This window comes from Canis lupus, chromosome 16 (genome assembly GCF_011100685.1).
Source record: "Canis lupus familiaris isolate Mischka breed German Shepherd chromosome 16, alternate assembly UU_Cfam_GSD_1.0, whole genome shotgun sequence".
Lineage (NCBI taxonomy): Eukaryota > Metazoa > Chordata > Mammalia > Carnivora > Canidae > Canis > Canis lupus.
In genome coordinates, this window is record NC_049237.1 from 24,582,284 (window position 1) to 24,604,189 (window position 21,906).

Here is a 21,906-nt window from a genome sequence, read left to right on the forward strand (position 1 = left end):
AATGTTTTGGCTCTGGGAAGAGAGAAGGAACCTCTTCAGTCAGCATTTGGCCAGCTGGGTCTGTGCTGACTGTCAGGCCTCTAGTGAAGGAGAAGGAAGTCGGTTCTACAGCAGAGGGTCCCTGAGGACTCCATCCATCAGCTCATTATCCCTCCCCAGGGTTGAGGACCCAGGGTCAGCTGCTGAGGCTCAGTGTCTGCTTTCTGGAGCTCCTTGCACCTGTCTCTGAAGGCGGTGTTATTGAAGTTACTGTGATAATTCTAGAGAACTTAGTTGGACTGGGATTAAAAGCAACCTTATTGTTTCAAGACTCTCCATTTCCCTGGGGCTCCTGGGTGAGTCAGTTGGTTAAGCGTCTGCCTTTGGCTCAGCTCATGATCTCAGGGTCCTGGGATCAAGCCGCGTGTGGGGTTCTATGCTTAGCAGGGAGTCTGCTTCTCCCTCTCCCTCTATGCTCCCCCACCTCAAATAAATAAAACCTTAAAAAAGAAAGAAAGAAAAAAACCTCTCCATTTCCCCAACCCTTTGGGAAGAGACAGTCTTGGCTCAGTCACCTCTCATTAAACCCTTTAGGGTATAGGGTCCTATAAATATTTCTGCCTCGAGCCTGCCTCTGACCCGTGGCTGGAGTCTCTTCTGACTAGCAGAAATCCCAAATTAGTAAAGAGGGCCTTAGTTGCACTCAGATTTCCAAGACTGAGCCATTCTTCCTGTATTCAGGAGAATACTGAATTTCACTTCTCTCGCCTGTCCCCCAAATACCTTAGCTCATATGATGAAGTGAAAACTAGAACAGCTCTCTTGTCTCTGCTTCATGCACTGCCCAGAGCACCGTCATGCTCTTGGGTGACTTTGGGCAAATTATGTCATGTTTTTGTGCTACAGCTTGTCTTCTGTGAGATGGGAATGCTAATGACAGCTACTTGCTAGGGTGGTTGTGAGGATCAAATGTGTTGACATCTAAAATGCTTAGGACAGCACCCAGTTCTTAAATCTTAGCTACTATTATTTTCAGCATCTTTCTCCTTCCTGCTCTTGTATCTGTACCTCATTGTCAATAGAGTGAAGTCTTATGGGCCAGAGGGCAGGGAAGGGGGTCACAAGGCACCATCTTCCCAAGTCCTAGTTCCTAATAGGTGTCTTAACACTGCCTTTCCTAAGCTGGGGAAACCTTGCTCCAAAGACTGGATGAACTTTGGGAAGAACAGGCTCCTCTGGAATTCTTTCAGCAGGTCAGGCTGGCCACGGCTTTCTCTCTTTAGGGAGAACTATTCAAATAAAGGAGAGGCCTGAGCAGATCTATGGTCAGCCGCATAGGGCTGTCTGAATGCATGCTTGAACATCCTTTAGAAAGTGAGCCATGGGGTTCACTGCCAATAGTCAAGCCCATTTGGCAGTTTGAAAATAAAGAAAAGTTTTCCATGTTAGCATGTACAAGTGTGAAATGAGTTTGATTTTGCAGCTTCTCCAATGTATACTCCTCTTCTTCCCATACCAACAGGCTGCAGACAAGGCTTCCATGATGTGTAGGAGCATTGGCCAGAGTGTAGTAAACTGGACCATTCTGGCAGTGTGTCTCCTACATGTTTCCGAAATGTGTGCAATTTCCTCCCCAAGTCTGGGCTCCCCAGTCAGCTACCAGGCAATATGTTCTGAAGTGTCGGTTCTGAATGTAGCCAGTCCTTCATACCATGGCGAGAATGGAACATGGCAATGGGACATGGGCCAGCACACTTGCTAAGGGGGTCCACCTTTAGACAGATGTTTACACACTCCATGACACATCACCATCCTCTCACCCGCAGCAGAGAGATAGGGACCATTAAGGACCTGTCTGCCTCATTGCCTTGGGGGTAAGGAAGCAGACTTCCTTTGTCGGGGCTGGGCTGGCAATGTCATGCTGACGGAGCATGTGGGGCCAGGGCTAGTGGTGTGCACTGGGGTGCAGGGTCCTTTCCTGACACACAGCCCAGGGCCCTGCCCCACCAAGGAAATGACAGGGGTTTCCAGGCTGTTTCCACAGGGACCATCACAGCATGTGGGGAAATGAACAATTTGGCCAACCAGCTCAGAATATCTGATTTTTCTTTTTCATGAATGTGACTCATTTTAAAATCTGAATTGAATCAATTTCTTTGGATTCCACTTTACTTAACATTTGCTGAGCCTCTGGTGTGCAGTGTGTATGGTGCTCGCACTCATCTATGTTGTTCTGATCCCACCTGGCTGAAGCTCCCATTTGGCTGACTTGCAGAACATAATCCTGTTCAACTCCAGAGACACACATTCGTGCTGCTTCTATGCTGGGCTTGGAGATGCCGAGATGAAACAAATCTGGAAAGACCCCTCATCTCATACTTAGTTCCCTGCCTGAGTAGTTCTGAACTGCTCAGCAGGCAAAAGCTTTTGCTTATTCTCAAAGCATTGAGTTCTTTAGGAATTCCGGCTCTATTTCTTATCTAAAACCAGAAATGGATACTGCAGTTGAAATTTGTTATTGTACATAAAACATTCTGCTCTCTTCATCTGGTTATTGGATGAGAGTGACGTTTGGATGTTTCTTTGCGTTTCGCTGTTGGGAAAGTAATCCTGTCTCCTGCAGACTTGCCACTGGGTCTGCTCCACTGGGTCTGCTCCTCTCCTTTCTCTCCAGCACAGGGGCAGGATTTCTGGGGTGCTGGGCACAGAGACACCTGGGGAGGTCAGGCTTTGTTAGTCCCTCCCATTGGCAAACTCTTGGCTGTGAGCTCAGCCATGCTGGAGGGGGGCGGCAGTGTTCCAGAACACATGATTTGAAAATCGGAGAGGGAGATGATAAATATATTCAAAAGCACATTGACTTTTCACACCAGGCGTGGGGGAAAAAAATCTCAATACTGAAAAATGGACCCAGATATACAACCCTTTTCCAAGTCAAGCTTGCTCATGAGGGGTCACATTCCACTGAGGTCGCGTCAGAGTGGGCTTAAAACCAAAAAGATCCCTTTGAGAGGAGAGTCATTTTCTGGTCCCGGGAGTAGGGGGACCAGATGAGAAAATCTTAGATTCAGCTTTGGCCTCCCCAGCAGCCATCCCGGGTTTAATGCTGGTCCTCTCTCAATTCCATGTAGCACCTTTCTCATGGGTTTAAAAATAGACTCCAGGCCTGCCAACCCTCTTAAAAGGAACATGATAGAGATCAGTGCCAGCGCTATGGGACCTGATACCCAGCTCTGATCACCTCCCTAAATAGAGCCCACACTCGCGATCCCTCGTTTGGTGAGGCAGGGCACCCAGTGCTACGCAGTTGGCCACTGAGTGAGAGCTCACCACACAAAATTAAATAGCAACACCAGCAAGGCTATCTTTCCTCCTTTCCCTTTCTTCTCTCACTATTGAAAAGCTTAAGAAGGAATTCCAAGGTCTGAAGGGAGTCAGAGTGTATTTCTTAGTTCATTCAGAGTAATAGCTACAGCATATATCCTACAAAGTGCCTTCCTAATTAACCACTGGGCAGGGGGGTGGGTGCAGTGCAGGAGGGCGCAGTGGTGTCTATATGAGAAATAACATTTTCCCAGCAGCGCTCCTCTCGATGGTTTACAAACTCCCGGGGTGGTTGATGGCTGGTTCCATTGGCGATAAAGAAGCCAGCCTTTCTCAGTAAAGGGTGGAGTTCCTGGTACCCACCCTTATCCACCGTGCCCAGGGGCTCCAGGCGCTGGGGCAACACCCTGTGTGCATGCGGAGCCAAACAGATAGAAGAGCGGCTGAGGGCAAAGCCGTGCTTGTCAGAAGGCCACACTGCAGCCAGGCAGGGATGCTGCGAGAACTGTCAGATGCGGGGCTCAGGAGCGGGGCTCGAGCTGTGCACACGACTTGAGAGTTGTTTCTTCACCACAGTGGAAATGGACACTGAGAGGTGCATGATGAGCCCACGGGGTCTAGTTGCGGTCGCAGCGCGCCCAGGGCTCTTGGGGGTCCTGTTCTCAGCCATGGGTGTTTGACCTTGGGGGATGCTGTCACTGGGCCCTAATTTTCACAACGGAAACAAGATCAGCAACACCCCATGCCTCCGGGGGTGGCGAGGGTTCACCTTGGACAAAAGCTTTAGTTAAGAAGAAAGAAGGAAGGGAAGAAGGGCAAGAGGGTGTCACTTGTCACTTTACTGAGTACCTGCTCCATGCCCATAATGGAGCTGGGCATTTTGATGTGATTTTCATACTACTGGGAGAAGTGAGTCGAGTTATTTTCATTTTCCTGATGAAGAATCCAACAGTCAGAAAAGTTATTTCCTTTCTCAAAAGTCATGCAGCTCAACTGGGACCCCTGACACCAAGTATTTTAAGGCCACTCAGAACAGCACACAGAGCTGTTGTCATTAGGTCAGTTCCGCATCTGAGTTGATCGCAAAGGATTAAACCAGGGGAGCAGGAGGGGCACATCTGCCCCTCAGGAAACTGCAGGGGGAGAGTAGTGGCTGCTGCCCAGGGCATGAGGCGCCGGGAGGCCCTTCTCTGGAATCCTAGGTCTGCGCCGAATGTCCCTTTAAGAGAGGAGCCAGCTAGTGTCCAGGTGGGTCACGGCCTGAAGCTGTCTGTTTCTGTTCCCCAAAAAAGGTTCTGGGGATGCATAGTCATCAGAGAATCCCATGCACCTGGGATTCTTTGCTTCAGGCTTTTGAGCAAAAAGAGGTGTTCTCCCAGTTGCTGGAAGAGCTAGATTCCTGGAGGAATTCGCGGCAGGAGCCCCATAAGCGGTGCTGGGCTCCCACTCTCCCCGGGGGGGGGGGGGGGGGGGGGGGGGGCTTTCCGAGTCACATGGTGAATAGCTTCCCTTTCTTGACCCGTGCAGTCTCCTTCTGCTGAGGCTGCCTGTGGCCTGGGGACAGGTCTGCAAGGGACCCTCAGAGGTGGTAGCAAGATGAGAAAAAAACCTGTAGATGCCGTGAACCTATAGGGTAGAACAAGTAATCCTGTATCCTTCCTGAGAACCCCCGGTTTTTTCTTTAGCTCATCAATTGCTTTCTTTTGCTGTACTTTGGTTTCAGCCACGCACGCTGGCAGATCTCCTGGACGCACAAAATTCCTGTAGTAAAAAGTGCAGCCTTCAAGTTTGGGAAGGAAAGGAGAGGGACAAGGAGCAGGATGGTTATTTATTATCTAAGGGTGTGGTCGCAATGGACGGTGGAGGAGAGACAGTCAGTTCATGGGGAAAATAATAATCCCTTACCTTTCTGAGTGGCCAGAGCCCAGAGACACCGTGGTAAGTCATGTTGTTTATCCTGTTCTTCTGTATGCCTTATTGAATGGTGAGTGATCTGTGTCTGCTCTCCTGAAAGATTCCAGCAAAGATCCAGCCCTTTCTAAATAAGGAGTTCTAATAAGTCACATCCCCAACAGCTGGAAAGTTCTTTCTGTCCCAGTGTCTCATATAAATCTTCTCTACATCAACTTAACCCCATGATTTACCATTTCCTTATGACAGTGGGTATGCCCTCATCAAACATCAGTCAGCAAGCATTTATTGGGCACCTGCACGTAGCACGGTGCTATTCCCGTAGGGGAGCAGGTGTGGAAGACGAGGGGGAAGGGTTGGGACTACAGAAAACTTGAACCGAATTGCTTCTGGCTGTGAGAAGCTTATAACGGAATCGTGGTGACCAGGCTACCACACCTGGGAAAGGCACCATATAATTAGGCCCGTCCTGGGGTTCCTGGCTCTGGTGCTAGAGGACTTTACATCTGAAGGGCCATATCCTTTAGCCTTCTCTTCTTTTATTTTATTTATTAATTCATGAGAGACACAGAAAGAGGCAGAGACAGAGGCAGAGGGAGAAGCAGCCTCCCTGCAGGGAGCCTGATGGGGGATTCAATCCCAGGACCCAGGCAGGGATCACGCCCTGAACTGAAGGCTGACGCTCAACCACTGAGCCCCCCAGGTGCCCCTAACCTTCTCTTCTTTAGTGCCAATCATGTCAGCTCCCATATCTTCGGGTCTTACTAAGCAACATGTGTGAAATCTTTTCCTTTCTTCTCCTATTGGGCCTTGCCTCATTGCATATTTAAGTTGCAAAGCCTCAACCCTAAAGATGTCATGTCTAATGTCAAGAATTCTTGGCAGTCTTGAGTATTCAGGTCCTCTGATCGTGTCTTAGCATCTTTCCCATTACTGAGTGAGTACTCTCCTCTGATAATATTCTGCTTCTGGTCCACTATGACCATCTCATCCTTTTTCTTTGTGATTGTGTATAACCCACAGCATCATATGGTACAAAGGACACTGGGCTTGGGAGTTATAAGAGCTGGGTACCAAAATTAGACTGGGAATGTTTTAATATTTAACTTTGAATATTTCACTTTACTTGCAAGGTCTTAGTTTATCTCACCTTTAAAACAGTTATTCTGTATATAAAGAACTCTTAAAATTCAATAATAAGAAAACAAACCATCCAATTTAAAAACAGGCAAAAGATTTGAACAGATATATCACCAAAGAAGATATGTGGATGGTAAGTAATCGCCTGAAAAGATGTTTAACATCATTGGTTAATAGAGAAAGGCAAATGAAAGCCACAGTGAAATACTACTACACATCTATTAGGATGTCTAAATTAAGACTGACCATCCCGAGTATTGGCAGCCATGCGGACCAGCTGGCAGGAGGGAGGGATTACGATTCAGGAGGAAGCTTTCCGAGGTGATTTTAGAGGTTCATTATCTTGATTGTAGTGCTGGTTTTATGGGAATATACATAAACCAAAACTTACCAAATTGTTCATTTTAAATACGCAGTTTATGGTATGTCAATTAAACTTCAATATAGCAGTTAAAAAAATAGTCGATCTTTTATTGCGCGAGTCAATTATGTCAGTGTTTTTGAAAGTATTATGCATATTATTCATCTTCCATCTGAGTAGGGCGTTTTCTCTCTCTCTAAATATTAATGTTGGAACGGTGCTTTAGAATCCCTTGAGATATTCCACTGGGCTATGATCAGGGCTGTTCCAGTAACCATAATTTATTAATTGAAGCTCTCTATGTAGAGGATTTTAGCAAAATGAGAGGCAGTTTTAAGACGGACAGGGCAAGAGACCTGTAGGGAAGTGTGTTTTAACAACAGGCACGGGGGAGAGGAGGGGCTGGGGTAACTTCTCACTTCCAGACACCTTGCCCTTTGGTGCTTTCCACCCCCTTGCAGAGATGGCCTGGCCTATAGTTCATCTTGTAATGGTGTTTGAGAGTCTACGACCTGGAAAATTCTGATGCTGCAGTCTTAAAATACCAGTTTTTTCACCCCCATGGGGAGGAGTTAGTTGCATTACACACTTCAGATCACTCTTTTTATTGACAACATACTGACCTTTTCTCTTGATCTTTATTTATCTTATTAATTTGGGACTTTGCCTTAATTGTTGAATGGCTCTGAAGAGCTCTTCACCTTGGAAAACACCCAGAATTTTTTCCAACCTTCAGGAGCATGCTCCACATTATCTATTCCTGGCCCTGAGTACACTTTTGTTAGGAATCTTGCCAATGCTGTTAATGGAAGGGCTTTGGGTCAGCTGGACCCTCCATTTACTAGTGGTGACTCTTCACATCTCTGGGCTCAGTTTCTTTGTCCATACAACCATAATAGCATCGTCTACTTTATGGGGTAGCTGTGAGGATTAATTGAGGTAAGGCAATATGTGTATCACCAAACAGGTGCTCAGTGGATTAATTCCTCACCAATACGCACAGCTGTACCATACCTATGTGTCAGGGCAGGAGGGGAAGAGAAAGAGCATTTGGTATTGTGTCTAGACTACTTTTTGAAGAGAAGGTAGAGCCAGGCTCATGGTATAAAACATCCATGGTCTGAACAAGCAATACTGCCAGCGGCCTAGTCACTCGACCTTGCTGTTGCTGACCACTCCTCATCACCTGTTCTTAATGTGGCATCACCTCCAAGGCTTGGCCACCTTGCTCCCTCCCCACCCCTGGCCCAACATGCTTTTGACATCTGTCCGAAATGACCTCAGAAAAAGATGAGGATGGTCCGAGGACAGAAAACTGAGCACTTACTCCAGCCTTGGGTGATGTTTCATTAACTCCGTCAGATTGGAGGGATGAGGGAGGTGGTAGTTACAGATCTGTGTCCTGCCTCTCAGCTTCATTTCGCATCACATCACTGCTCTCTGGCAGAATCTGGAATAGGCTGATTAGCTGGTATCTCAGGACACGATGTAAGAGCTCAAAACATGCAAATTGGTTATGGGGCATAAATAGACTCTGCTGAGCTCACCCTGGCCGTCTTTGCAGGCTCCGGGGCCCGTTCACTAGGGCAGTCGGGGTGGCAGGAGGCAGGGCGGGCGCGCCATGCAGCTTGGAGCTCCTCACCTCCATTGGACGTGTGTGCCTCCCTCCTGCAGCGGCAGGACGCGCGCTCCCCGCCTGGCCCGCCTGGCCCGCCGGCACCTGCAGCTCGGGCCGCACCCCCACCCGCGCCCTCCGCGCACCCCCTCCTCCCGGCTTGGCAGCAGGTGCCTGCCCTCTGGAGATCGCTTCGCATTAACTTTCCCCTCTGACATAATAATGGAGAGAAAATGAAGAGATCCCCGTAGCGGCCGGCTAGCGGGCTGGAGGGCGAGCCCAGGTCCGGGCGCCGGAGCCCGAGCCAGCCGAGCCGGGCCGAGCGCAGGGAGCCTGTATTTTTAGCCAGATGCCGCGTAACTTGCTGGCGCTCCCCGCGCCGCCGAGCAGATAACGGGGGAGGGGGAGCAGGGAGCCGGGCTCGGATTTCAGCGCGGGCGCCGGACGATGGCAGCGAGACAGGGCAGGTCCGGCCCAGCCCCTGCGGTGAGTGCACGGCCTGCTCGCGGCGCGGCGGGGACTGGGCGCGCGCGGGGCCGCGGTGCGGGGTCCGGGCCGCAGCGCCCCCGGCCGCGGGCTGCGGTCCCTCGGGGCGCGGCGGCGCCAACTTTCCGGGCGGCGGGTGCGGGGACGCGCCGGCGGCCCTTCTGCTGCCTCACGCCGGCCGGGCGCCGCGGCTTCTAGCAGGATCCAGAGGAAAATTCCTCTGGCCTGGAGGCGGCCGCGGCCAAGGGGCCCCTGGCGGGAGGCGGCCCGACCTGTGGCCGCCCGGAGAGACGGCGCGCGGGAGCGCGGGGAGGGGGCGGGCGCGCGGGGCCCTCGCCCCGGAGGACAGTCCAGCGGGGGGGGGGGGGGGGGTCCTGCTGCTGCTGGGGCGCCGGCGGCCCCTCGCCCGGACCCACCCGCACCCGCGCCGGTGCCCCTGCCCCTGCCCCTGCCCCGGCCTGGGCCGCAGAAGGGCCCGCCTCGCCCGCCGCACGCAGCCCCGCAGCCTGGGACACACACCCCCGTGCCCCGAGGTCCGGAGCCAGCGGGAAATGAATGGGGACCCGCTGAAGGCAGACCTGTTGTACGCGGGGTAGCGGGGGCTTTCCCTGCACCCCGTCAGCCTCGCGGCCCCCCAGCCAGCTGTGGATCATCCCCGTGTGGGCAACGGGGAAATTGAGGTTTGGGAACTTGAGTGAGGCACAGCATCAAGTGGTAGAGCGGGGGTCATGCCAGGTCTTCCCGAGCCTGGGTGGACTCTGGCTCCCCGCACATCCCTGCATCACCCAGCCTCTGAGCCAGACACGGGAGGGCACAGGTATGGGCAGGGTTTCCCCCAAGGCCTGGCAGTCGTGCTGGGAGATTATAAGGGAACCCGGGACTCCGGCTTGCACGTTTTATTTCCTTAGCGACACCTTTAATATGTTCGTTCTACCTTTGCTAATGGGTAGTCTGATTGGGTGGCTGGAGACAGTTTGTGAAGCTTTACCCGCACAACTTTCTGGAGAGAAAAATGAAAAACTTCATGAAAACACATGCTGTGGCCCAGGTTTCACTTCTGTCTCTCTGCAGTCGGCGGGGTAAAGGCAGGGGCCACACAGGTGTGTGCACTGTCCGGTGCTGGCACTTCTTTCTGGGAGGCCTGACAGGGGCTCCCAGGAACAGCATGGTGCTGAGTAGGAAGGAACTGTCAGATGTGGCAGGCCACCCCCAAACACAAGCAGACAGCTCTGTGTCTGGGGCCCTGGCCTACCTTAGTCTTCTGCATGTGCTGCTGCCACACCCCCAGAGAAGGATCTAGAATCTCTTCCTTTGAATCCTGACAATTTGAGGAAACTGCATTTGGCTGCAACAAGACCCCTAGGGAAAGAAATATTACCTTATCTATCTTATCTTAGCACTGTTTACTGATGATTGCTGTTTTCCATTCGTCTATTTATTTTTTAACGATTTTATTTATTTATTCATGAGAGACACAGAGAGGCAGAGACACAGGCAGACGGAGGAGCAGGCCCCCTCAGGGAGCCCGATGCAGGACTCCATCCTAGGACCACAACCTGAGCCAAAGGCAGACGCTCAACCACTGAGCCACCCAGGCATCCCTCCATTTGCCTTTTTTAGACATGAATTTTGCACTAAAAGACCCTGAGAAAGCAATTCATGGTGTGTCCCAGGGAAGCTTAGACTGGCTCAAGCACCAGAGGAGGTAAAAGGGGCCCTGGGACTCTCTTACTCGGCCTGAAACTCAGCTGTGCTTGGCCTCCGGAGTTTAGGAAGCCCTCGGTGCTCGTATGTTCAGGCATGCTGACACTTCTTGCTGTGCTTCCGGCCTCTCCCTCCCAGGACACTGGAACCCCCTCAGCTACGTATCTATTGCTATATTCGTATCACCCCACTCAGGAAGTGCAAGTTTAATAATAGTCTGGGTGTCTCAGGTAACCAGCGGTTCACTTTTTCCAAGCAGTCCTGATGAGAACTGGAGGTCCTTCCTTTCCCCTCCATTACTTCCTCCTGAAGTCGGGGCCAAAGTGGGTGCAGCTTCTGAGCACAGGTGGAAGCCTTCCTCCCACCGAGCTGAACTTGAGAAGAAGACTAGGAGCACTAAAAATGATTGGCCCATGGGGCAGGATAGCACATGGGTGAAGAGAAAAACCCTGGAATTAGGCTTCTTGGACTCAAATCCTGGCCAAGCCATGTATTAGCTGTGTAACTTTGGATAAGTTACTTGATTTCTCTGTGACTCATTCGCTTCATCTATGCAGAAGAGACAATAATAAGTGCACCTGCCTCCTGAGATTATTGGGAGGAGCAAATGAGTTAGTCTATGTAAAGTGTCTAATACATAGTAAGGGCTTTAGAAAGACAAACTTGGGGCACTGGATGGTTCAGTCGGTTGAACTCCTGCCTATGGCACAGGTCATGATCTCAGGGCCCTGGGATGGAGTCCCACATCCAGCTCCCTGCTCAGGGGGAAGTCTACTTCACCCTCTCCCTCTCCCTCTGCCCCTACACCCTGCTTGTGCTCTCTAACTCTCTCTCTCAAATAAATAAAATCTTTTTTAAAAAAGGCAAACTTATTTTGTTATGAAGGGAAGTTCAGGGACATCACATGGATTAACCAGCTGGGATGCGAGCTGAGGACTTAACAAAATATGTATACACCTTCCTGCCCTCAATGCAGTTGTGAGCAATTTTCTCACAGGTAAAGCTAGATTAAAATGAAACTCAAGATGAGGAGGGGGCAAAGACACAAGCAGACAGCCTTGGTAGGGTACTCAGAGGGGAGGGCAGCTCCTTGGTGTATGCAGGGATCAGGGCCCTGTGGACCGGTTTTCTGGAACACAGTGAACAGCCTCCTTTAGGTCCTCTATCTAGTTTCCTCGAACAGAGAGGCCTCTCTGAGGCTGCCCCACATCCCAGAGACAGGTGAGACTTGGGGAGGGCCAGGAATTCTGCTCCAATTTATCAGAGCCTAGAGATAGTCTGGTTAGTGTTTTGTCATTATTGCCATTGTTGTTTTTCTGGTTAGTGTCTACTCGGGTAAACATTCTAAATGAAATGTGTTGGATTCATTCGGCTCTCTTTCTGCCCTATTGGATTACAGACTGTTCCTGGATTCACCAGGAAATTGCACCTGGGACAGGTTATTGACTTGAAGGTAATTGAATTAGATAGATGGGCAGCGTGGGCTCAGAAGAACAAGATGGTGAGAATGGGTCTCATATTCCAACCAAGGTCATTTGCTCCCTAGCTTAAATATTCCCTGGCACCTGGGAGATGCTCACTAAATGCTAGTGGACTGAATCAAGGAGTGTGTGCATGCACACATCCATGCACAAAAGACCCCTTTATAACCCCATCACTTTGTTTTTCAAGTCATGAGGGCAGGGACCTATATTCTGATTTTTTATTCTATTTCTCTTTGCCCTAGCAGAATCCTGAACTTGAAATAGGACCTCAGCAAATATATTGTACAATTAAACTGAGTGATACACAGTGGGAGTGACACCATTATCTATAATTCACCTGTAAGACACCCTGAGGATCCTGCTAATGTCCTGACTACTCTATACCAGAGAAGACCAAACAAAAATGAAAAGGCCTTAGCAATTGAACTTCACCTCTAACTATATAGGTGACTATAGCCGGTCACTTTATTCTTACCATTGGTTTTTTATCCCCAAAAGAAAGGACTGGGACAAGGCCTGTCTTGGGCTAAATGTGGCCCTCAGGGTTAGAGCTGGGACCTGCCTCGGACCTTTTCCCTGCCATGGATTAACTGTTTGATTGGCAAAGTCATGTGGCTCCTCTCAGCCCCCACACTCTGTCAGGGCTTCCTAGACACCTTCAGGTTTGAAATTGCTGGGGAAGCATCTCAGGGTCAAGGTCAGAGGAAGGGCGTGGGCTTTCATCAGGGAGTCCTGGGCTGAATCCCTGAGTGTTAACTAGCTGCAGAACATGAGCAAGTTATTAACCTCTCCAGACCTCAGCTTCATCACCTCTAAAATGGGGATGATAATTGTGCCTACTTCATTGGTTGCAATAAGGATGGAAAGAGACCACTTTGGTAAGATACCTGCCTAATGACTGGTATTACTGTTGTAATTTCATTATTATAGCACACAAACCACACACACTATTTTGCCTTCCACATCCTAGTCTTGAATGGGCTTTCCTTACCCTCTGTTTATCTGCTTGTCTGTCTGTTGCGAATATTGTGCTTCACTTTCTGGAGTCAGTACTTCAAACAGTCGAGCTGTGTCACATTGCACTATTTTTACCTGCCATGCTCGGCTTTTCATCCTGAATCCTATTATTGTGCTATGGAAGGTACTTTGGGTAGGTGGGACAGATGGGAGACAGATCTCTCAAACACTCTCATTCTTGGTGAATAATTTAGTATTTTTTCCCAATAGTTGAATACAGACAGACTTTCTGATTCAGTAGGTACAGATAGACATTTCTCAGAGGGATTAAACCTTGAGTCTGATTTCTCTGGGAATCCAGCTCATGGAGAAACCAACAGGGCAATCCCCATTTCTAAGATATTTCCCCCACCACAGATGCCTTGCTGAGGAACCATGGGGATTTTAGGGACCTTGTGTTTTCAGCCAAGGGGGATGGTGGCCTAGCAGACATTTCATGCTTTGAAGGATTTCCAAAGAGGTAGATTTGGTCCCTGCCCTGAGAAGTAAACAATTTGACTGGGGAGACAGACAAACATGTATTTAAAGTACATTTTTAAAAGAAAAAAAATCAAGCTCCTGTTTCTAGATTTAAAGATGGTAAATATTGTGTATCCAAGGACAGCATCATAAGTGGAGATAGGAGCTGAGTGGACCTGGATTGGAATTAGCCATCTAGAGTGTCAGAGGGCTTCAGGGTCCCATGAATAGTCTAATAATCTGGGCGTGGGCCTGGAGGCAGACACCCTGGGAATGCCACAGGAGGACAAGGAAGAAAGAGGAAGGGGCTCTTCTGCCAGCTGTGTTGAGGGCAGTAAGTGTGTGTATGGGTTTTTTTGTTTTTAAAGATTTGTTTATTTATTTTAGGGGGGGGCAAAGGGAGAGGGAGAGAGTCTTAAGCAGACTCCTTGCTGAGCACAGAGCCCCTGAGACCATGACCTGAGCAGAAACCAAAAGTCTGACACATAACCAAATGTGCCACCCAGACAACCCTCAGGTGCCCCCTGCAAGGTGTGTATCTTGCGAACAGGTGGACACAGAGCTTCGGTTTGAGCTCTCCAAAAGGTGGGGGCCTGGAGGGGCCTGGAATATGAGAGGGTTGGCAGGAAAGCAGAAAATTAGGAAGATCAGCAAGGCAGGGGTGGAGAGGGGTTAGCTGGTAAGTAGAGAAAGGAAGCAACTCTTGTAGTGCAGTACTGGAAGCCCGAGGTGGCAAGAGGGACAGGGACAGCCCTGAAGGGTGCAAGCAGTGTCTGTGAGGCTGCAAAGTCTTTTCTGCCATGGATTGAGTGTTTAATGGACAAAGGCATGCAGACCTGCTCTGGGGAAGGGATCAGGGTTTAATTCTGGACTCCTGTTTGAGATTGTGTCTAGGGTGAGCATCAGCAGCATGTATATTAGTGCCCTGTGGATGCTGTAACAAATCACCACAAACTTGCTGACTGAAAGCAGACATTTATTCTCTGGAGGCCAGAGGTCTGAAATCCAGGTGACACAGGGCCATGCTCCTTCTGGAGGCTTTCGGGGAAAATCTGTTCTTTGCCTCTTCCAGCTTCTGCTGGTCTCTGGCTTCCTTGGCTTGTGGCTGCAGCTCTCTGTTTGCCTCCAGGTCTTTTCATCAAGTTTTCTTGTGAGCATGTGTATTTCATCTTGTATCTTTTATACGGGTGCTTGTCAGTGGACTTAGGACCAACCTTGGTAATCTAGATGGATCTTATCTCAAGATCCTAATTTAATTACATCTGCAAAAGACTCTTTTTCCAAATGAAGTAACACTGCCAGGTTCCAGGGATTAGAGCACAGACATAACTGTTGGGGCCACCATTCCGCCCACTCTGGCATGTTCTCTGAGGAGAGAGCCTAAAGAAAGGAGATAGAGTACCTGGAAGGGAGAAGAAACCACGAGGTATGGGTGGGTCTTCTGGAGGGCTGACATGTCACGTGACAGCTATTACCTATGAAACTCAACCCAGGTATGTGCCACATGTGAAGCACAGAACTCAGCACTTGTGCTGATATGACCATTCTAATAGTCTATATTATTTCCTTTCAGCTTCTTTTTGTTAAGATTTTATTTATTTATTCATGAGAGACACACAGAGAGGCAGAGACATAAGCAGAGGGAGAAGCAGGCTCCATGCAGGGAGCCCGATGCAGGACTCAATCCCAGGACCCTAGGATCATGTCCTGAGCCGAAGGCAAATGCTCAACCACTAAGCCACCCAGGTGACCCTCCTTTCAGCTTCACAGCAAGGGTATGAGAGAGGTCCTACCCCCCAGCTTACAGATCAGGGAAGAGGAATGAAGGTGCCCAAGAACCGTGGGGCTCCTGCTCCAAGGCAGCACCCACTCTGATAGTGTGGTTCTTGTCTGCAGTGTAGACTTGGTTTTGCTGTCCTCGCCTCTCCCTCTGGCTGCCTTTAATGCGGACGCATGTTCTTGGTGGTGGGTCGGTGGTGGTGGCAGAGCAGCGGCTATGGAAAGGAACCTCTTTATTCTCACTCACGAGAGCTCACAAGGGGCATCTGCCAGCTAAGGCTCAGGTTCAGTTGGCAGCAGAGCAAGGAGGTCAAGCTCATGGATCTCAGAGGCGGCCTGTGTGTGTTTGAGTCCAGGCTGTGCTTCTTGCCTGCTGTGTGACTCTGCATGAGTCACTTCAGATGTTGGGGTCTTGGCTCCTCACTGTAAAAGAGGGACCACCATACTACTTCTTTCTTGGGGTTTTCAAAAATGAGGATTAAATGCGTAATGCGTACGTCTGTGGGTATGTAAACAGATCTTAAACGTGAAGTGCCAGTGGGAGCACTTTAGGGTAAAGAACAACAAAGTGAGCTAGTTGCTAATGGAAGCCATCTGCTTGTCATGGGGAAGAAGCTCCTACAAAGCACTCCATTAGAGACCTGAAGCTCTAGCTGTCACCTCAGCCTGGTCCTACCATGCTCTCATACCTGGGGCTGCTCTCCTGAATATCTTCTTTGGTCAAATGCTAATCATGCCAAAATAATAAAAAAAAAAAGAAAAGAAAAGAAAAGAAAATGGTTCTTAGTGCATAGTAAGTGCTGTGTGTTCTATACCTTAAAAAGCAAACCACAAAATAGCGCCCAAGTGCAGGTATTAGGTTGCTTTGATGCCTGCATCTGTGACTCCCTGGGGCCAGGGGCTATGTGATAAAGACTCATCTGTGAGAACAAGGAGCCCCTGGGAACATTGAAGCAGCAAGACCCCAGGTAGGACTGAGCATTTGCGCTTGGCATGGGGTCCCTCTCAAAGACTGGTCTATCCTGGGTCCTAGCCTAGAGTACTTGCTTATAAAGATCCTAAAAAGAAGGGAGGATGGGCTCAAAGCAGCCTCACATTACAGACCTGAGAGCCATCTAGTCAGAGACTCTAGGCCCATCCCAGGCCCAGGTGCCATGATGGGCATGAGTGGGAGTGGGGGGCACCAGGGTGCCTAACAGGAGGGTGCCATGGCTGCCATGGTGACTTGGCCCTTTACCGCAGCCCTGGGTTTGAATGGGATCTTGAAGTCATTACCAGAGCACACACTCACAGCCTGCCGTTTCTCCTCACAGGCCGATGCTGCTACCAGCTTTCTGAGGGCAGCAAGATCGGGGAACTTGGACAAAGCTTTGGATCACCTGCGGAATGGCGTAGACATTAACACCTGTAACCAGGTACGTGGGGTGGGGACGGGCACTCGGTCTCTGAAGAGAAGCTCTTGCCTGTTGCCATTTCCTGACAGCTTTCATCCGCCTCTATTAACCTTTCCCCAGTGGCCTCAAAAATCCCCAAGGGCTTCTGCCTGCTGCAGGCCCTAACCTTGGTGTTTACATCGCAGACGCAGTCCAGGGCCCCACAGAGAGGGACTGATGCCTGAACAGTGTGGGCTGGGCCCAGGCCCCATCCCCTGCTGCCTCTTCCCTCAGAAGTTCCCTTGGTCCCTGCTGCGGTCTTAGAATTTGTGGCCTTTGAAAGAGGGCAGAAGGAGAAGCCTTTGAAGGATGTTGTGTCAGTGGTGACATTAAACCTCCTTTGTCCACAAGCAGCCTTTGTGAGTTCTCGCTGTGCTGAGAAAGAAATAGTGAGGACGCCTCCTTTGCTCTGTCAGGTGTTGATAAAAGCAAGTCTGGCTCGGGCAGAGAGCCACCGTGCCTTGCCTTGAATGTCTTCTCCGGAGGTTCCCGGGGCTAAGCGGTCGGTTTGGCTTCAGGTGGGGGTAGCAGGGAAACCTCGTATGTTCAGGACAGATTGGAGGGCAGAGAGTCAGGTTTGAGGCCAAAGATCTAGGACTTAACTCAACAGAAAGGAAAGTATCATCTAGAAAGAGAACAGGGCTGTATCTTGGGCTCATGGATTGGATGACTTTGGTCAGGTTTGTTTGGTTTGACCAGCCAGTTAAATTGTGCTAATTCCATTTCTAATTTAGAATACATTTACCAATTATAACTTTTTTTTTTTTACCATTTTAGCCACTAAATTATTTTTAATTGTGGTGAAATACATATAACATAGAATTTACCATCTTAATCATTTTTAAATGTCTAGTTGAGTGCGATAAAGTACGTTCATATTGTGGGAGAACTGTGACCACCATCCATCTCTAGAATTCTCTTCATCTGCAGAACTGAAACTCTGCATCTGTTAAACGGAAATTCCCGGGATCCCTGGGTGGCGCAGCGGTTTAGCGCCTGCCTTTGGCCCAGGGCACGATCCTGGAGACCCGGGATCGAATCCCACATCGGGCTCCCAGTGCATGGAGCCTGCTTCTTCCTCTGCCTGTGTCTCTGCCTCTCTCTGTGTATGTGTGTGACTATCATAAATAAATAAAAATTAAAAAAAAAAAAAGGAAATTCCCCATCCCTGCCACCGCCAGCCCCTGGCCACCACAACTCTACACTCTGTCTGCATGAATCTGACTGCTCTGGGTCCCTCCTACAAGTGGAATCACACAGCATTTGTCCTTTTCATTTAGTGGAGTGTCTTCAGGGCTCGCTTGCATTGTAACGCACTAGAATGCTTTCCCAGGGCAGATTCCCAGAAGGAGAGTTAACTTTTCCAGGCAACATGCCTCTGTCCCCCTGCCTTCTCACTACCCTGCCTTCTCACCACCCGTCCCCTCCACCTTGTCCCCTCCACCTTGCTTAAAATGCAACATACCACTTGCTCTCTCTCTCTCTCAGGGAAAGACCCCATTTGGACTCAGTTGGTCCTCCATGGTGTAAATCCATAGCTAAGAGATCAGAGTGGTTGGAGCAGGTGATGTGAGATAGGACATCAAAGCAGGTGTGGTATGAAGCCCATGGCAGCGAACTTCAGGGGAGACTAGCATGTGGCCTGTGCTTGTGTCACAGACAGGGTAGGGGCAGCAAACCCTCCTCCTCTCCCCCCTCCACCCAAGTATACCCACACACAGTGAGGACATCTTCAGTGACTCTAACCAAACACAGAGCCCAGGTATGGCCTTTGGAAAACAGATTGAAACTATGAACCCATTTCTTTCAAGGGAAGAGGATATAGGAGCAAAGTATGGAGGCAGGGAGTGAGTTCGGGGATCGGAGGGGCTCCGGAGGGGCTCCTGGCTTTCACACTGCACCTGGCAAACAGCTGGAGTTGTGTTGTCCTAGCTGGCGACAGGCGGGGGGATTGCTCTCTCTGTCTACCTGGAAAGTTCTGAGGCTTCTACAGCTTAAATGCAGAGGAGGGCCTCTCTGCAGTGCAGCTCTGCCTGAGGAGCACCGAACCTTCAGAGGCCTTCCAAGGGTTAAGATGCCAGCTCTCAGAGGAATCCATTTAGCAGAAATGGGGACAACTGGATGCTCATAAGCCTTGAGCCAGGGCTTATTTTCAGTGCGAAATTGGAAGATTTTGATGACACCTGGGAAATGGCTTTGTCCTGATTGGTCTCCTGTTGGTGAGGCCCTGGGTGTAACTGGCTCGTCCCCCTGCTGTCTCTCCTCAAGGCACCCCCAGGGTTCAGCTTGGGCTCAGAGAGCAGCAGGCACCGAGGCATTTTTGCCCTGTATGACACTGTTTCCGATGGGCTCAGTGCCCGGGACAGGTCACACTTAACCCTTTGAGGACCAGAGGGATGCTCCTGTCTCAGGCTGGCCTGCAGTGCCGGCTAAGCCTGGCCTCCTTTTTGAGAGAACACAGCTTCAAGCACAGAAATGAATGTCAGAGTGGAGGAAAGGGAAGGATTCAGGGGCCTGCAAAGCCAGTTGGGGCTGGCTTATCCCCAGAGCTCCCGGCAGGTCTCCCACTCTGCAGCTGCAGACAGCACCCTGGGAGGTGCTCTGTGCTGCCAGCCTCATGCTGTCTCTGGAGGGTGGCTGGCCTTGTGCTCTGGAGTGAAGAAGGGCAGGGAGGGAAGGACAATAGTAGCCGAACTGACGCCCTCATTAAACCCATTAGTGCAGCCACGGAGACAGTGCTGTTGCTTTACAACGCTCACAGGGCTGGCATCATAATGGACTAGAACTTGCTTCTCCCCAGAACATGTGTTCATTGTTTTGAGATGATAAAAACAGGCTCCTGTCCCAGGGCCATGGCTTGAGGATGTGCTGCTTGAATCTTTGGAGCTGGTGGACTATAAGAACAGTAATATAGCAAATGCTAATCCTTATATAAGTAACACACTTTCAAATAGTATGTTTTATGGAAAGAAGAAGTGCTGCTTGCCATAATAGGAAGTCATTACTCTAAGCAGTGTGAAAAGAGGAACTCTTGGCTTATGTAAGAGACATCTGAATATTCAGGGCAGTCTCCTTAATGCATGGATTATGTCTACTAATTTTTATCGTCATCATTCTTATATTTATAGAAAATAACAAATTCACACATAAGGACACGCATCATCTGTGCACCAGTATCTTTGCATGAATGCCTGATACTTTCATTTATCTAAGCAGTATGCAGGCCTTAGATCCACGTAGCTAGTCTTCCCATATATTTCTGCATGTGGATGGATTTGACAGTATAAAGAAGAGTCCCAGTCCTTCATCTTCTCTGAACTGTAGTCTATGGGTAGGGAGAGCATCAAATAATCACGTGACTAGAGAGGCAAACCAAAGTGGGTTCGGAACTGTGAAGGAAAGGTGTAGGATTTTTTGAGAATATATGAGACTTGCCCTAAAGTTGGAAGTCAGAGAAAGCTACCATGAGGAAGAGATAGTTGAGGTAAGGGATGAATAGAAGTTAACACTGTAAAGGAAGGAAAGAACATGAAAGAACATTCCCATCATAGGGGCATCTGGGCAGCTCAGTTGGTTAGGTGTCCAACTCTTGATTTCAGCTCTGGTCATGATCTCAAGTCATGAGACTTAGCTGGGAGTCTGCTGAAGATTCTCTCCCTCTGTCCCTTCCCCTGCTCTTGTGTGTGCATGCTCTTTCTCTCAAATAAATACTAAAAAAAAATCTTAAAAAAAAAAAAACATTCCAGTCATAGAGAACAGCCTGTGCACAGTTCCTAAGGCAGGACAAAGCACAGATAGTTTAAGGAAGGCCAGAGTGGCTGCAGTGCAGAGGCAAGAGGCTCCAGATGAGGCTGGAGAAGTGAATTTGGGATTGTGCTGGGCCCTGTAGGCAGGGGTGGTAGTCACTACAGTCAGCTGAGATAGCCTGTCCCAGGGCCAGAGCAGTATGCACACCGGTGTGCACACATCGTGTGTGTGTGTGTGTGTGTTTGTGTGAGGGTATGTTCACCTGCTGTGCCACACTGTAGTTGCTGATTGAGGGGAAGAAGCCAGGGGAAGGGACAGAGTAATGGCTCTTGGAGGTATTCCAGGGATCTCGGAGGAATGGAGGTAGTTCAGCTTTTAGCTACCTGAGCAGCTGTTTCTGTGTGTCTACCCTGCTTACAGAAGCTGTGTTAAGGATTCTGATCTTTATCCCAAGAGCAGAGGGAAGCCAACCACAGATTCAAGCTCAGGAGTGACGTGATCAGAGGTGTGTTTTAGAGGATCATATTGGCTACTGTGTAGATGGAAGGGCCCCGGGGGTCGAAATGGGGAGGCCAGTTCTGGACAGTCACATTCAGCCTGGGAGAGAAATGTCGGGGGTTTAGATAAGGGTTGTGGCTGTGGCGATGAAACAAGGGGAACAGACCTGGGTGGTGAATGGCATGGGAGAAGGTCGGGGAGGAGACTTGGAGAACAACCCTCAGACGTCTGCCTTGTGCAGGGGGTGGAGGGTGGCACCACTCACTGAGATGAGGAACGCTGTGGTGGACTCTGAAAGAGTGAGGACTCGAGATCAGAGCTGTGCAGAGATCCTGCTAGGAGACTTTCAGGAATCTAAGGGAAGATATATAGTAAGCAATTGGATATTTATGCCTGTAACTCAGATAAGAGGTCCAAACCAAAGATAGATATTTGGAAGTAACTCAGCATTCGAGGAAGTCAGATGCTGGCACCGGCTCATGAAAACAGGGAGAGAGACATGTTGAATATAATCCCACCAGTGTCTTTGTGGGGGTTAGTCCACATGTATTCATTAAATACCTACTTTGTGCCAGGTGCTATTTTGGGCACTAAACAAGATAGACAAAATAGACAAAGTCTGTGCTCCTGTGGCATTTATATGCTGGTAGAAAAAACAGTCTAGGGACACCTGGATGGCTCAGTCAGTTAAGCATCTGCCTTTGGCTCAGGTCATGATCTCAGGGCCCTGGGATGGAGCCCCACGTTGGGCTCTCTGCTCAATGGGGAGTCTGCTTCTCCCTCTGTCTGCCACTCCCCCTGCTTGTGCTGTCTCTCTCTCCACCCCCTGCCCCAACAAATAAATAAAATCTTAAAAAAAAAGGCAGTCTATAACCAAGAAAATGAGCAAATGTGTAAGGTCAGCTAATGAGAGGTAGCATGGAGGAGAAAAGTAAAGGTGCCTATTTCCCATGGGGTAGTTAAGGAAAG

At 49.6% G+C, this 21,906-nt stretch overlaps 1 protein-coding gene and 1 long non-coding RNA gene across 15 annotated transcripts in view; one reads left to right on the plus strand and one right to left on the minus strand.

Moving 5' to 3' along the window:
* Nucleotides 1-21,906, plus strand: part of ANK1 (ankyrin 1) — a 216,452-nt gene that overhangs the window by 100,781 nt on the left and 93,765 nt on the right. For 13 of the 14 annotated variants that reach the window (XM_038559956.1, XM_038559957.1, XM_038559960.1 and 10 more), the window contains one exon: nucleotides 16,573-16,674. In XM_038559956.1, the coding sequence (XP_038415884.1) occupies nucleotides 16,573-16,674 (102 nt within the window). Of the gene's footprint in view, nucleotides 1-8,424; nucleotides 8,817-16,572; nucleotides 16,675-21,906 lie in introns of those variants that run through there. The other variant, XM_038559952.1, reaches the window with a different exon arrangement.
* On the minus strand, nucleotides 4,800-8,439 carry LOC111090274. Its single transcript, XR_005371416.1, has 5 exons — nucleotides 8,263-8,439; nucleotides 8,043-8,165; nucleotides 6,601-6,709; nucleotides 5,209-5,310; nucleotides 4,800-5,064 (listed from the first exon to the last, which is right to left on the minus strand). It is a non-coding gene; the product is annotated as an uncharacterized LOC111090274 (long non-coding RNA).